The sequence below is a fragment of the Euprymna scolopes genome, chromosome 21 (genome assembly GCF_053919585.1).
Source record: "Euprymna scolopes isolate OS-2025 chromosome 21, ASM5391958v1, whole genome shotgun sequence".
NCBI lineage: Eukaryota > Metazoa > Mollusca > Cephalopoda > Sepiida > Sepiolidae > Euprymna > Euprymna scolopes.
The window spans coordinates 978,176-994,993 of NC_136502.1; the positions used below are offsets into that span (position 1 = coordinate 978,176).

The 16,818-nt window shown below is 34.7% G+C and overlaps 1 protein-coding gene across 2 annotated transcripts in view; it reads left to right on the forward strand.

Annotated features, from left to right (window-relative positions):
* Positions 1-6,712, forward strand: part of LOC145241959 (uncharacterized) — a 29,294-nt gene extending 22,582 nt beyond the window's left edge. For both annotated transcript variants that reach the window (XM_080104828.1, XM_080104827.1), the window contains exon 2: positions 4,322-6,712. In XM_080104828.1, coding sequence (XP_079960954.1) covers positions 4,419-5,636 — 1,218 coding nt within the window. In that variant the 5' untranslated portion in view covers positions 4,322-4,418 and the 3' untranslated portion in view covers positions 5,637-6,712. The remainder of the gene's footprint in view (positions 1-4,321) is intronic.
* The last annotated feature ends 10,106 nt before the right edge of the window (positions 6,713-16,818 follow it).

The following is a 16,818-nucleotide window of genomic DNA, read 5'->3' on the forward strand; positions in this document are numbered from 1 at the left end:
AAGTCTCTATCATGTTACACTGTAGGAGGGAGTTTGAATAAACCATTTGTGATTTTCGTCTGTGAACGGGATAAGTGAAACATATGCTATCACTAAAATACTTGACCAGAAGAACCTTGGTCCGTCTGTTATCTATTTGCTGATCTGCGCCCAAGTTTACATTGATAAGGTCACGAATGTGGCTCACACTGTCGCTGCTAGTTTTGAAATCAAGGCTATCAAACACGCGCCGGCAGTCATTGTCAATTGTAAGTGCCTCATTTGATCGTTGTATATTTTCAAACAATGCATCTATTTGTCTGTTACTTCAGCAAGTAATTTCCTAGCAGTTCCTATGGTAGTATACATCTGCAGCAAATACATCATCAGTTGTATTCAGAAAAGCACATCTTGTGCTAACGTCATCCTTATAAAAGTTCAAAGCATCTAAAAACAATGCTGTGTGATCAGACTCGGAGATGCAATACAACACCTGGTTCCTATTACCGTGACTCTCTCTTAATCTGTCACATATAACACACTTTCTTTTTAATGTAACTGGAACTAATAACTTTCTTTCGCCTTTTTGGAGTCTTGTAACAGCCACTGGTCTCTCCATCATCAAGCTTTTCAGCAGGTTCTAGATCACATTTCATTTTAGCTGATCTTTTCAACTTCAGAATATAAGTGGCATAACAGGCCTTTAGATTTTGGTGGTACTTGAATGTGCTCCTGTATGCTTTTATTCTTTTGATCACTGCAAAATCAATTTTTCTGCTGCCATTTGGATTTTGGTGCGCCCATCATCAGTACATGAAAGAGAATCTGTACCATAATAAAGTCAAATAAATTTCGCAAATTTGGTTTCTTTTTTATAGCTGTTTGGCCTCTAAACGTTGCTTGGCTTCAATACGAGGGAATGATTTAAACTGAGCATCCCATATAAATCTTTAAATATTGAATTTTTGCATTTTTTTTCATCTGATAGATTAGTGTTCAATCAATAATCCACTGAAAAAATTGAAAAAAGGAAAAATATATATAAGGGGTATGTGCATTGTACAGTTCCACCCTAATTTGAGTTTTTCCAATGCTTCTCTCCTCCCTATGTTAAGAATGGCTTTTTAAAATCTTACAATTTTGAATTATTTGGAGTTATCTCCTCTGTTCCTTCCATCTATTTTCAATTCTCAGCAATGATTATGGTCTTTGGTGTGGTTTCAAGTGAGGGCCACATCATGCCATCTCACATCTTCAAAGTTAGCATGAAAGCCAACACAAAAGTGTACCTGGATGTGTGGAAGAGTGTGGTGATTTCCTGGCATAGTCAAGTGAGTGCTGGTAGACACCGGGTGTGGCAGCAAGACTTGGCGCCAGCCCATACGTCTAAACAGACCTTGTTATTCGTGGCATTACAAGCATATGCTGTATTTTCGTGGACATCGGCAATATTACATACCTAATGTGCTTCAACAAGTCATATCTTTTTTATTTGTTGGTCAATTTTTTAAAAGAATTAGATTGATGGAAAGAGAATAAAATAAGCATTCCAATGATGTTTATTTATTTTTCTTTTATGCGTTCAATGTTTTTATGCTCCAAGTTAAAAATGAATAAACTGTTAAGAATGACAACAACAAAAAGGGAAACACTTTTTTCAATGTTTTCATTTTATACGTTACGTTTGGAGACATGCGTGGGGTTAAATTTGATTGGATATGGCTGAAATTTTACAGGCTATATAAACAAAGAAGTTCATCTCTACTGGTGTTTGATTTTTATTTTTACGACCACAGGAAGCAAAAGTACGACTGAACAAAGTTGAAGAATATTTCAAAATTGATGAGATAAATCGGCATATATCATCAATTTTCATATAGATAATAGTTTCAGAATTATTTTCATGTATAATATGTAAATATTTGATAATTATTAATTGCGCAGAATTTTCTTAAAAATGTTTTATTTTATAGAAATCAAATTCGCTAACAGAAAAACAGTCGCTAAGCGCTAATGCGCTGAGCTGACTAAAGCATTCTCTTAAAAATAGAAAACCGTTTCTGCTTTCGTCTTACTAGACTAGTCATTTTTTATTCTGAGTTTGTCAATTTAAAAAAATTATTTTCAAGTTTTTCAAATTTGATTTCACAAACAATACTATTTTGTTGTTTTTAATGCTTTTAGTACACATGCACTAAAATCGTTAAAAAAACAACAAAATCTACTAAGTACATGCGTTTAACTTCTTATTTGTACTTAAGGTAGAATTGTGTTTTTTAGTGGTCAAAAAAACAAACAAAAAAACAAATACATAACAAATAAAAGGTACTTGTCCACTTATGTTACCATGCTGAAATAATAATGTTATTATTTAGAAACCCATTCTTAACATGGGGAAGGAAGGGTGTTTTTTGTTAACTATTCTGTACTTTCACCTAACATTTTTCTTTAAAATGACTACCTCTGAAGGTTTTCGAGTATGCTAAAAACAAATATCGCATTTAAATTTTCCGCAAATAAGTAGCTTTCCGGATATTAAGCAATGTCATTTCTTACGTTATTGCTGGTGGCCATCTTGGTGTACGTGTTTGTGCATAGTTTCTCGGGGTTGCGTTTGCGCGCTTGCACATACCAAGATGGCCACCAGTGATAACATAAGAAATGACATTGCTTAATATCCGAAAAACTACTTATTTGCAGAAAATTTAAATGCGATATTCGTTTTCAGCATACCCTAAAATCTATAGAAGTAATCATTTTAAATGTTAAGGTGGAAACAAGGTAAAAAATTACCATTTTATTTCTTTGTTTACATAATTGAATTTTCAGTAAAACAACAGAATAGAAATGACAAAAATTACCATCAACTGGTGAATATATAGTTGTTGCTTATCAGGATTCCTGGTATCCTTGTACTGTGAAAGGTACATCGAGGATTCATATAGAGTACGATTTATGGTTGCATCTCAGAAAATAGGGATATATTTTGGGCCAGATAGAGAGGATTTACAAAATTAAAAATTGGACTGGTCCCAAAATGCATAAATTCTGGTCGACTATAGGAATTTCTTTTACAGAAATCCAAACTATATGAAAAATTTTCTCTGATTTATTTCTGAGATTAATTCATATCTACTCAATTTTTTTTTCTTTGAGGGGAGTAGTAATGCTCTTTAGGCATTCAATGGCTACACCCCAGATTAAGCTCTCCTTCGGTGAGGAGGCAGAACAAAGCCTGCTCTCAATAAAGCTATATTTAAATACTACTATAATACTTAGTTTTATTCATAAATATGCGCCAGTTTAAAAAAAATTGAAATTTGTATATCTGAATTTATAATTCATGGCTTATGGTAAAAGAGATACATCAGATTTGACTGCATAATCAGAAAGAGCACACAAGTTTCATGAGAATAGCTTGAAAAATAAATAAATGGTGGTGAAATTACCAAATTTCTTGAAATGGTGAGGTCCATAATTAGTCCACTTTTTCTAAAGAAAAATGTCCATGGAAAAGCCCAAATTTTTGCACTTAAAATTCTCAGAACTTTTGAACTATTGATGGTATTTGTATAATTCAAACGGTTTTAAGCATCTTTTACATAGCTCTTTTCATGCAAGTTGATAAAATAACAATTACCTAAAAAGCAAAAAATCAACTTGTAATGTTAAATCTAGTATTGCATTTTGACAGTGCTGGCAATGGTCCTGTTGTCATAACTTGGATTGGTAAAGAGCATGAGTTGCACAGTGGCGCATCTCTGATCTTGCTCGTTGAACATTGTGTCACTTTCAGACATCATAGAATGCTCTTATCGCTCTTGGGATTTGTATACAACTGACCAACTAGTAAATGGTCTGCAACAAAAAATAGAAAACCAGGTTTTCATCATTCATTTGTTGTGGTGGACCTCATGCGTCGAAATCAACAGGAGGGTTCATCCTATATGAGGTGCTGAAATTTCCAGGTTGGTTTCTAGGAACATGTTTAAATCACTGAGAGAGATGCACCCCCTATCTTCATTAAGGCATTCATCTCGAAGGAAAAACTTGAATGTAAAAATTGAGGTTTACTGTGCTCTGTCTTGTGGCAGCCATTGCACTGACAAAGATTGGCAGTCGTACCAAAAAGTGTTGTTGGTTCTGCACAAAGCCTCCACCATTATAAACAAATCATCTGTGTGAGTTTCTGTACAACTTAGTTGTTGCGACGGACTTCATACGTCGAAATTGACGGGAGTATCATGACAAGAAAAATTGAATATTTATTGCAGAATTTTACATTGAAACGTTTTTTTGTTGCTTATTCACTAATTTTTTTGTTTGTATTAATTATTTTCAGACGTCTGAATTACCGAAATTGTTTGGCAACATCCCTGCTGTTTTGCAAAGAGAATTCTAAGAATCAGGCTGGCCGCAGATGTTATTATTTTGAAAAGATGGAGATGCCAACCTCAAACGAGTCAAATGTTCAGGAGCAAAACGATCCATCTGAGGAAGCTGTTGAACAAGAACCAGAGGCAGCCTCTGACAACGACGAAAGCGATGACGACTCAGATATCACGGAAATACTTTCGGAGGACGACATGCCGAAGGAAGTATTTACATGTGAGAAATGCGAAAAGGGATTCCACAGTGAAAATCTGCTCGATGCGCACATGGTGTTGCATGAGTCGAAAAAAATTTTCCAGTGCAAGGTATGCTCGAAAAACTTTACGAAACGCTCTCGTCTGGAAATCCATCTCCGAACCCATACTGGGGAGAGACCATTTAATTGTGATATTTGTGGAAAGGATTTTTCTGAGAAGGGGAGTGTGAAGAGGCATCGGAAAATGCATACTGGGGAAAAGCCTTATCATTGCAAAGTTTGTGGTCGGAACTTTGCAGAAAATGACAGCTTGGTGAAACACTCCCGAACCCACACGGATGAGAAGCCATTTGCTTGTGATATTTGCGGGGAGAAATTCTCCCGCCGAGATCACCTGCCGCATCATCGAAGAACACATACGGGAGAAAAACCATATCACTGCAGCATATGCGGCAAAAATTTCACAGTTGACAGCAGCTTGAAGCGGCACCTTCGACGTCACACTGGTATCAAACCATACCTCTGCAAAATTTGTTACATGGAGCTCGCAACGCAGAGCAGCTACAAGCGCCATCTGCAGATGCACACGCGAGGAAAACCATTTAGCTGCAAAACATGCGGCAAGAGATTCCCAACCGAAAAAACGATGAACCGACATTTGGTGGTGCACACCAGACAACCTTTCAGCTGCAAGTTCTGCACGCAGACGTACCTGCGGAAACACAGTCTGCAGATCCATTTAAGGACACACACCGGCGAGCGTCCGTTTCAGTGTGAGGTGTGCAGCAAGGCGTTCGCCTTGCGTTCCACCCTGATGTTCCACATGAAAACACACACTGGCGAGAAGCCCTTTGCATGTGAGGTTTGTGGCAAGCGCTTCCCGTTGAACAAGCGACTCAAGGTGCACATGCGAGTGCACACGGGCGACATGTTTGAGTGCGAGATTTGCAAGAAGCAGTTCTGCCAAAACAGTTACCTCCGCATCCACATGAAACGACACGAGAAAGAGAAGCAGGCGGAGCAGCAGAGAAACCAACATCTGATCATGCCAGTGTTCACTTCGCTTTAAAAAGTGTCAAAGTGTCTCTTAACAAAATTTTGTTCTTTTTGTTTTTGTTTTTTTACAAGGAAGTCACCACTTATCAAAGTCCGAAGGCCACTCGAGTATAAGGGTTTATAAGATGGTCACTTAATAAATACTTTCGTTTCATGAATACATGAACTAACAGATAATTACTAGTGATGCAATGAGAAATAAAATGGTCTATCTAATTCAGTTTAAAATTCAAAAAGCTCCTGGAGAAGGCTTGAGAGTACGGCAGCCGAAATGTGGTTAATAACCTTTTGAAATAGTCAAATAACATTTCATATTAAAAATAAATACTTTTTCAAATTTTTAACAACATAACAAAAAACGTAGAACAGAGAAGCAAAAATCTAATAATGCCTGGTTTCACTTCAGTGTGTCCCTTACCAAAGTTTCATTCGTTTCTTTTTTTTTTTACAAAGGAGTCACCACTTATCAAGGCCTCAATGCTACTCAAGGAAAAGAGTTAATTAGTGTATGGTGGTTGTTTCGTTTCATTAATACATGGCCTAGCAGATAAATACTAATGATGGAACAAGAAATAAAACAGTCTATCCAATTCAATTTAAAATTTCTGAAGGTCACTATGACAAAAAGTTCTTGGAGAAGGCTGGAGGGTACAGCAGCTGAAATTTGAATACATCAATGTGGTTAATATAGTGACCGTGATGAGGCTGTCTAAAATCACATCCCATATTAAAAATAGTTTTTCACATTTTGAACGATATAACAAAAAACATAGAACAGAGAAGCAAACATCTAATGTCTGGCATCATTTTGCTTAAATAAGTGTTTCTTTACAAACACTAATAATGACTACAAGGCCGCATGGATAAATATTAGTGATGGAACGATTAATTGGGAATTGGAAGATATAACTTTTTTGGGTATTGGAATTGGAAAAAATTGTGGTTATTTTCCGATGCCAAAAACGATTCTTTTATTTTTATTTATTTATTTTTGTTTAAAACATAATTTTTGATGGTTCATAATTAATGCTGAATATTTACCTATGCATCCACTTGAAATGGCACAGGAAATAAATACTATTGGTGTAACGATTCTTATATTTTTTATGATTGCAATACAATTTCTAATTCCAATTCTTTTAAGTATCTAAATATTTATTTATAGATTTTTTTTTGTTTTTGAATTACGATAAAAACCCATATAATATGTTCAGATATTTTTTGCAAACGTACAAATGCACTTGTGGGAGTTAGTCTATTGATTTTAGTTTTACTGGTAGTTTCAAATCAATAAATATTTATCAGTTTATTATTCACATATTTGTTTCTTAACAAATAGTTTCATCCCATGAATACTAGTGATGGGATGATTCCAATATTTTCCACAATTCTGATACAATTCTCGATTCCAATTCTTTAATATTTTCTAAGTTGGATTTAAGGGAGAGGTGTCTACTGAAAAACTAGTTTCGTTCCACGAATACATGGCCTAGTCGATAAGCATGAGTGTTAGGAGGATTAATAGGAATCTAAATCAATGAAAAATTGTAATTCTTTAGGGTATTGGAATCTATATCAGAAAAAATCTGCATCTATTTTCGATCCAAAAAACAATTTTTTTATTGTTTTTTATTTTTGTTTAAAACTTCATTTTTGATAGCTCATATTAATGATAAGCTGATGAATATTTACCTACGCGTCCACCTGAAATGATATTAGAAAGAGAAGCAGACGAAGCAGAGAAGTCAACATCTAATAATGCCGGTTTTCAATTTATTCTAAAAAGTATCTCTTAAGAAATATTTATGCTTCATGAATAATGAATACATGGTCTAGTGGATAAATACTAGTGATGGCACAATTTCAACATTTTTCATGATTCTGATACAATTACTGATTCCGATTCTTTTAAATTTCTAAATATTTAGTTGTAAAGTTTTATTTTTTAATTTTTTCAGATTAGTGTAAAAAACCCACGTGCATATATTTCCACAAATGTAGAAATACACTTGTAGTTATGACCTAAAGATTTTAGTGTTACTGGTAGTTTCAAATCAATAAATATTTATCATTGTTATCAGAAATGGAAAATTAAGTTTTCAATAAAAGAAAAAAATTTTTAAAGAATTATTTACATCATCGGAAAATAGGCGCAGATTTTTCTGATTCCGATACCACAAACTGTTCCATTTTGATTCAAATTAATCGTCCCAACACTAATAGTTTTGCTGCAAATGAATTATATTTGAAGGTGGTTTCGTCACTGAGAGACAAAATAAACTGCTACAACATATTTGATGGAGCAAAGAAATAAAAAAGTCTATCCGTATGGACTAGAGGAAGGATTCAGTTTAGATTTCTAGAAGGTTACTATGACAAAAATGCACCTGAAGAAGGCTGAAGAGTATAGCAGCCAAACTCTGAATATATCAATGCGGTTAATATGGTAAGTGTGATGAGACTAACTGTTTGAAATATGCAAATAACATGTTACATTAAAAATACTTTTTCACATTCTAAATGATCACATATAACAAAAACCATAGAACCCCAAATTAAAACGTTTACTTTTTCAGATAAAATGATTTGGTTTGACAAGAAACACTGATAGAATAACAAGTCATTGGGGTTTCAGTTTATCGCCAAAGCAACCATAGTCTGATTTAAAATGAAAATGACTCCACACCTTCCACATGCACAACTTGCGGAGAATCCTGAGTATCAAATGGTCAAACTTCACCACCAACACCAAAGTCCTTGTGTATGTGTGTATGCTCACTTGCATCAGCATCTACTGTGCTGACTTGGACATGTCCGCTGGATAGAAAATGGCAGGATCCTAAAAGACCTCCTCTATAAAGAATTGATAATCGGCAAGAGAAAAGAGGCCACCTTCAGCTTCAATTCAGCGATTCATGTAAAAGAGATATGAAAGCTGGGAGGCACTTGCTGACCAGTGTGATCTGTGGAAGCACAAGTGACTTCAAGAAAGGCGAGGATAAACTATGTGTCCTGGCAGGAGAAACAAGCCAGATGTAAAGAACTGTTGTGCCGTCCATCGCCAGTCTCTACCTTCAGAGTACAGAATCAAGATCAGACATGATCGATGGACACCAATGTATATGTGTATGGAACGAATCCAATATTTTTTCGAATTCTGATACAATTTCCGATTCTGATTCTTTATTAATCTCTAAATATATAACTATAGAGTTGTTATTTTTCCCCGATTTTAATTTTAATTTATTATCTCACTTAGATGACATGTGGAAGCACTAGGTCACCAGTGACCTCAGGAGAAGCAAAGATAAATTATGTGTTCTGGCAGAAGAATCGAGCCAAATGCAAACAGCAGTTGTGCCGCCTGCCGCCAGTCTTCCTGTTATATATATGGAGACAACTCATGGAAGGTGAAAATGTTTGCGACTATGGCAAATTTCTTTTCACAAACAGAACGTTCGAACATTGACCTGCCAATTGGAAAAAATGAATTGCAAGAAAAACAAACAGGAATTGTTCCTGTTATTCAACGAAGCATTTATATATATATCTATATATATATATATGTATCTATCTATCTATCTATATATATATATATATATATATATATATATATATATATATATATATACATATATATATATATATATATATATATATATATATATAGAGAGAGAGAGAGAGATTGTGAGGTGTACTGATATCTGGGCGCATAGATAAGCTACTATAATTTTAATTTAAATCATGTAATTAGTTATTTTATTATCTTGCGTAGATGACGTGATTCCAATACCCCTAAAAGTTTCTATTTACCCAATTAATTGGCCAAGTATTAATATATATATATAATTTTTTCAATATATATATATATATATATACACCTGGCATTGGCGTTACTAAATATACCATTAAACTCCTTAAAAAACAAATGGAAAGAAACTGAAACCTGTGCATGCGAGTATTATGTTTTTTCTAAACAGTTCACTTCTTGTGAGTAAAAAAAAAGTACTCAAGCCGAGATCGAAACCAATACCTAAAGACAGTGCATTAGATGCGATAACCATTACACCAGCTTGCCACAATCTTTAAAAAATGTTTTCAAACCTACTTATTCTTAACATAAGGAAGCTGCCATGTTTCACGGCCATGCATGTGCATTGGTGAAACAGTTGATAAACAAATAAAAATTTGATGACTCCCAAGTACCAATTTTTAATTTTGACCCATTAGCAGCATTTTTTTTTTTTCTGGATGAAACCCAATTAAAGTTTTCCACATGTCTGAATACCCTATATACCAAATTTCAAGTCTTTGTTGAGTATATAGGTTGAGAAGTGTTGTCACACACACAAATTCTCACTTATATATATATAATTTTGTGAAACATATACACATACACACACGTGTTTCACAATTTTTGAGATGGAGATTAATAATTTGGATTTGTTAAACTATGGTTTTCATATTGGATGTTTTTCTGGCAACGTTTCGACCAGTGTAACCTCCAACTTCTTCAGTTGCATCTTGTCGAACTCAAGAATTTGTACAGATTTTCAAATGAAACCATTTATTTATCGTAGGTTGATGATTCAATCCTCAGTGCAGTCAATCTACTAAAGTACAGCATTCTGATTAAATTTAACTTTTAAAATCCTATTTAAAAAAAGCTAATCATTTGATAAAAAAATTATCAACTGCAAACACGTGCGATACTGATGGTTCAGCTCCTCTTTTAATGAAGTCTCCCAAACAAAAATTGTATTTTCACTATACTGAAAAATGTTTAGCATGATCTCGTAGGTTTTTTTTTTTTTTTTTCAAAACATCTGTGCTTGTTTTCAAAGTACTTCCACAGAACTTACTGCACCGTTATCTCTGCAACAAAAATATGTCAAACCTACTTGACCAGCAGTAAAATTACACGCCTTCTTTGTAGAGGTCCCTAGATGCTGGAAGATTTTTTACTCTAATAGCTTTTTGCCTCATTTATAAATTAAGATTTTTATCCATGCATGGCTGACAGAACAAGAACGATCTACTCCAGTAGATTAAATAATGGGTTCTATTTATAATTTCAATACAAATTTCAGAGTTTGACAAGTTTGCACTAAGAATTAAGCGTTCATTCGAGAAAACTACTCCAAATAATGCAACTTAACATTTTTATTTTCGTATTATTTGCATTTGACAGACTACTGTTTTTATCTCTTGAGTGTTAGTTGCATTCGACAGACTACTGTTTTCATCTCTTGAGTGTTATTTGTACGGATGTTTTTAAGGAAAACAAAACTCTGCGAATATTTCAACAAAAATTTTATAATCTACATAAAAACATTTACTAAACTATGCCATTATGGGATGTTTAGAAGCCAAAAAGTATGTCTGACCATTAATGGCCATTTTCATGAGCACAAATTTGAAACCGCTTCATGAGTTCACGTTAGTATGAGGACAATGAACTGGAAAGAAAAGCAATTCAAAATCAATAACAAACCAAAACAAAATTTAACGTAAAAGATAAATAAATAATTACAATCTAAACGGCATCTTAAGCAGGTTTAAAGAGTACCTTCTCCACTCTCTGTCCCTTACTCAAGGAGAGCAAGGAGCGTTCTAAAATCATCCGTTTCCTGTTATTCACCCTGTACAATGTTTTGGTCAGTATAACCTACGGCCTTCTTCAGGTCTATCTTATCATGCACTAATATCATTCTGTTGAACTTGAGAATTTACACCAAATTTCAAACAGAATCCTTCATTTACTTAACGAAGACAGCATGCGCTCACTCTGTCAGTCATGATTGGATAGCAGTTTCTAATATGAATCTTTAGGAGCCTTAAACCTATTTTTTGTTTCTGGATGTAAATATCAATGTTTATTACTCCATTTCTGGAATAAAACAGATTTGTTGAAAAAATAACAAATAACATTCAAGTTGAGAATAGTAGTCCAAGGAATCCAAATAATACGAACAATCAATCCTTATCTCAAAAATACAAAACTAATGTTTTTATATTATTTGTTTTGATTGGACTATTGTCATCGCTTTGAGTGTTATTTGTGCAATGTTTCGGTTGGTGTAGCCTTCAACCCTCATCAGGCATGTTGGTCTTTATCTTGGACGAAGGTCCAAGGCTACACCAACCGAAACATTGCACAAATGACACTCAAAGCGATGAGAACAATAATCAAAACAAGTAATACAAACAATTAACCCTCATCTCAAAAATTCAGAATTGTAATAATTTTCTTATGTTGTAAATTTTTAACTTTTTAACCTTGAACGCACTGTTTACTATAATCCTCATTTTTATTTCATCTATTTTTTCTTTGATATTATTATTATACATGGTGACTGTGGAATTTTGTCCGTGCTGTTTTTGTATGTGCATGCTCAAGACCAAATGATGTAGAAAACTGTAGAATTGTTGTACAATTGCCTTAAAAAAAGTGTGTTGCTTCTGGTTATATAATAGAGAAAAGTTAATTTGCAAAAAAAAAAAAAATCTGAGAAAATGTGTGTATATATATTCTTTGCTCTTGTTTTTAATGTGTTTAAATATGTTTTCTTATTTCTTTGTTTTTTTTTTTAAATTTAAGTAGACTCACATTAAAACAAGATCATTTTTTAATACACACAGAAAAATTAACTTGCTTTCTCCAAAAATGAATAAATAAAGATAAAATAGAAGTCAGCCAATCTTTACCTGATAATAGCCTGGATATTTGTTTGTGAAAAACAGGGATGGGAATAACAAAGAATCTGATTGGTTGGTTAGCAAAATTAAGATCATCTGTGTGTGTGTGTATATATATATATATATATATATATATATATATTCAGAATGTGAGAGATGATGTAATTATTTCCACAGTCAAATAACATCGCAGCCCACAAGAGCTATGACAGCCAACAAACTGGAAGTCCAAGACTCGAGTTTTGCCTTCATTTAGGCTCATCAATTAGACTCGGAATTCGAAACCCGAGCCTCTTGCGTGTGCGGCGAGTATTCTACCACATGAGCAGTCACACCAGACACAAGAAAATCTATTAACACAGATCAAGCAAACCTGACGGTGAAATCTGATTATGGAATAAACCTACTTCTTCTTGAACAAAAAGTGTGGCCATTCAATCAGCGAGAACCCAAGCCGATGTTCAGATATGTTAAACTGATGAGCCCAAATGAGGGCGAAACTGAAGTTTTAAACTTCCAGTTAACTGTCATGGCTTTTGTGAGCTGCGAAATTGATATATATATATATATATATATATATATATATATATATATATGAATTATATATATAAAAAAAAACACAGTGCCATCAGTTCCATGCATTAGCCCAATGAGTGTAGCTTAATTGCCATATATAACTTACTACCTAGCTCTATTTGCGTATTGAGCACTGTTAAATAAATACTTAAAATTTTATTTGGAATATATATATATATTTCAACAAATTATTTTCACAATGTAGAATAATTTTCCCAATGAATGAGATAGATTGATAATGTCTGATCTCAGATTCACTTTTGACACTGATAAAAATACAAACAACTGATTGGTTGATTTAATCATGTGACATAAGCTAAATTTGAAAGCATATTCAATTGCTGAAAATACTTTTGTGGGAACACGTTTGAATATTAAATTTTATACAAGGTCGAATCATCCTTATGTTCGTATGATTCGACCAGAAGCAACTTTTAGTTAAGGCAGTGGATATTGAAAAATGAAATGAATAAAAATATCTTAAATTAAAATGATTTCTGTCTTCTTTATTCAGTATGAACATGTCTAGCAATTTGGCTGAGAGAAAGGGATCTGATCACATCATACGCCTTAACCCCTAACAATCGATTAACGTTGCCACTCAACATTACTCGTCTTTCGAGCCGAGCAGAATAACTACTTGAACAATTGACTCGGTCACATTTATGGAACAAAATTTCCACACTACTGGAACTAACTAATATAGCAAATATTTAATTCCTTTTGTTTAAAAAAAAAAAAAATAAATATTTTATCTAAAAGAAAAAAAACAGAGTTGTCTCAGTCGGAGGAGGTTTTCTCTTTTCCTTTTTTTTTTTGGGTACAGTTTTTATTCAAATTCTATCTGACTATGTAATACATACTAAGTCCTTATGACTATGCATGATTCTAAAAATCTAACATTTATTTCCAAGAACTATGAACATCTCGTAAATCATTTAGTGACTGAATTTTTTATATGCATGTGCACAGCACACGCATATAAAAAGTACACCAAAAAAATGAATTAAATGTTGGCCGCACTGAGGATTGAACCTGCAACCTCCGGTAGAGTGCAACTTACAATCGATTTTACCAAGTACTTTATCCATTACATCTTGCTGACAATTCTAGTATAAATTTTAGGAGCCTTAAACTTATTTTCGTTTCTTTTTTCTTTTTATTTGTGCTGATTGCAAATTCCTGATGACTTCTTCATGACTGATAGAACAAGAGCATGCTACTCCCGTAGATTAAATGAAGGGTTCTGTTTGAAATTATGTACACATTCCCACAAAATACACCTGGAGAAGGTTGAGGGTTACGTCGACCAACATGGTGAAAATAACACTGAAGATGAGAACACTATGGAAATCCTTTGTCCTCCCAAGGCTGGAATACTGCTGGCAGCTGTGGTTTCCACAAAAAGTAACAGAAACCTGCAAAATAGAAGCACCCCAGAGAAGATTCACCTGCAAAATAGAAGCATCCCAGAGAAGATTCACCAGCAAAATATATGGAGTAACCAAATGAATTACTGGGAGAGGCTGAAGGAGCTGCAACTGTAATCACTACAACGCTGAAGAGAACGATATATTATCCTTTACATATGGAAAATCTTGGAAGGGAGGGTCCCAAGCACAATAATAGTAGAAATAACCCACTAGCGGCGAGGGAGGCTGTGCTATATAAAAACCATACCCAACACACAGAGGATCAAGTCCCTCATCCAACACAGCTTCACCTAAAGTGGCTCAAGAACATTCAATTGTATTCCAACCTATGTTGGAAACTAATAGGGTGATAATTGGGTGGGTCAATTCTTTCACCAGAACTCTTGTATACTGGTGCCACAGACATACAAATATCTGTACGTGATGTTGCCAAGCTAATCAAAAACCTTGATTCCAGTAAAGCCACTGGCCCTGACAGCATTCCAATTATAGTGCTAAAAACACTTCAACCAGAACTAGCGCCCATACTTACAAAGCTGTTTAAGTGTTGTCTTAAGGAGAATTGCTTCCCATCACCCTGGAAAATCTCATCAGTATGCCCTGTATTTAAGAATTCAGGTGATCAGTCATCTCCCTCTCAGTACAGGCCAATAAGTCTCCTGTGCGCCATGAGTAAGTTGCTGGAGTCTGTGTTAAATAGTCAACCATCTCATCAAAAATAACCTTCTTGGTGATGTGCAATATGGTTTCTGTTCTGCTAGATCTACAGCAGATGTGCTTACAGTTATATCGCATAGGATTAGCAAATCTCTCGACGGAGACTTCCTTTCTAGGGCAATTGCTCTTGACATATCAAAGGCCTTTGATAGGGTATGGCATAAAGGTTTACTTCGCAAGATCTCCAGCTACGGTATAGCTGGAAATGTCTTCTCAATTATTCAATCATTTCTCTCTGATAGGTTCATAAAAGTAGTGGTTGATGGGCAGAAATCAGAAGCTCACAGTATTAATGCTGGAGTCCCTCAGGGGTCCATCCTGGGCTCAACTCTCTTCCTGATCTACATTAATGATCTTCCAAATCACATCCTTACATCATTCATAGATATTTATGCTGATGACACTACCATCTATGGTAGCATATCTAAGACCGTAAACGTTCTCTCTAATTCTCTCTCCTCTGATCTTGAGCATGTGGTACAATAGGGAAAGGAGTGGCTGGTTACTTTTTATGCATCTAAAACCAAGCTTCTATCTTTACATCATCAACACTCTGATCCCCATCTGGCATCAATTGAAATGAATGACTCTCGTCTTGGGGAGGCTTCATGTTTTGACAAGTTTTTGGGCTTGACCTTTACTCCTGATCTTAAATGGAACACGTGCATCAAATCCGTTGCCAAGGTCGCTGGAAAAATGGTGGAATCCTTCTATCAATCCAGTAGATATCTCATTGCTGATGCAATTCTCTATCTATATAAGAGCCAGGTACATCCAAGGATGGAGTACTGCTGCCACATCTGGTCAGGAGCTACTAGAAAGGACATATCCTGTCTCATCATTTATGAATATCAGGAATAATAGAGGTCCAAGGATAGACCCCTGAGGTACTCTCGCATTTATGTCATATTGCTTAGATGTACGACAGTCGGGGACAACTTGGATTCTTCTCTTACTTAAGAAGGATTTAATTACATTATGAATTCTTCCAGTGATTCCATATGATCTAATTTTCCTTAGAAGACCATTGTGCCATACCCTGTCAAAAGCCTTATATATATCAAGGGCTACCGCTCTACCCTCCCCTGTTTTGTCCAATGAACGGTATATATGTTCAGAAACTACAGTTAAGATATCTGCTGTTGAACGGGCTTGCCTGAATCCATATTGTTTGTCAGTCAGGAGTTTAGCAGCTGTTAGGTGCTGGACTAGGGCTTGATTAACTAAGGACTCAAATATTTTGGCGAAAAGTGGGAGGAGGCTAATGGGGCGATAATTTAGTGGGTCAGTTCTTTCACCAGAATTCTTGAAGACTGGTACCACAGAAGCGGTTTTCCAGCAGTCGGGAAAGCAAGATTCGGTAAGGCATTTATTGTAAAGTTTGGAGAGAACTGGAGCAACCTCGGCAGAGCATTTTTTTAATAGCACAGCCGGGATGAGATCTGGTCCACATGCTTTTGAGGTGTCTAGGTTTTTTATAATAGCATGTACCTGAGAAGGGGTGATTTTCAAATCGTCTAGTGTGGCGTATAATGGCATCTACTAAATTGTCATGTCACTGTAATGAACATATCCAAAAATTATAAAAAACAATAAGGTAGAAAATTAATTATTAATAAAAACAGTTTTCGAAGACAATTAGCGAAAATTAAGTTTGGCTAAACTGACCAAAAATTTTTAGTTTTTAGAAAATATTTACCTCCCTTTTGCTACAATTAGAATTCTCCATTTTTTCTTTTTTTTTTTTGCCAACTCAATTTTCACTAATCT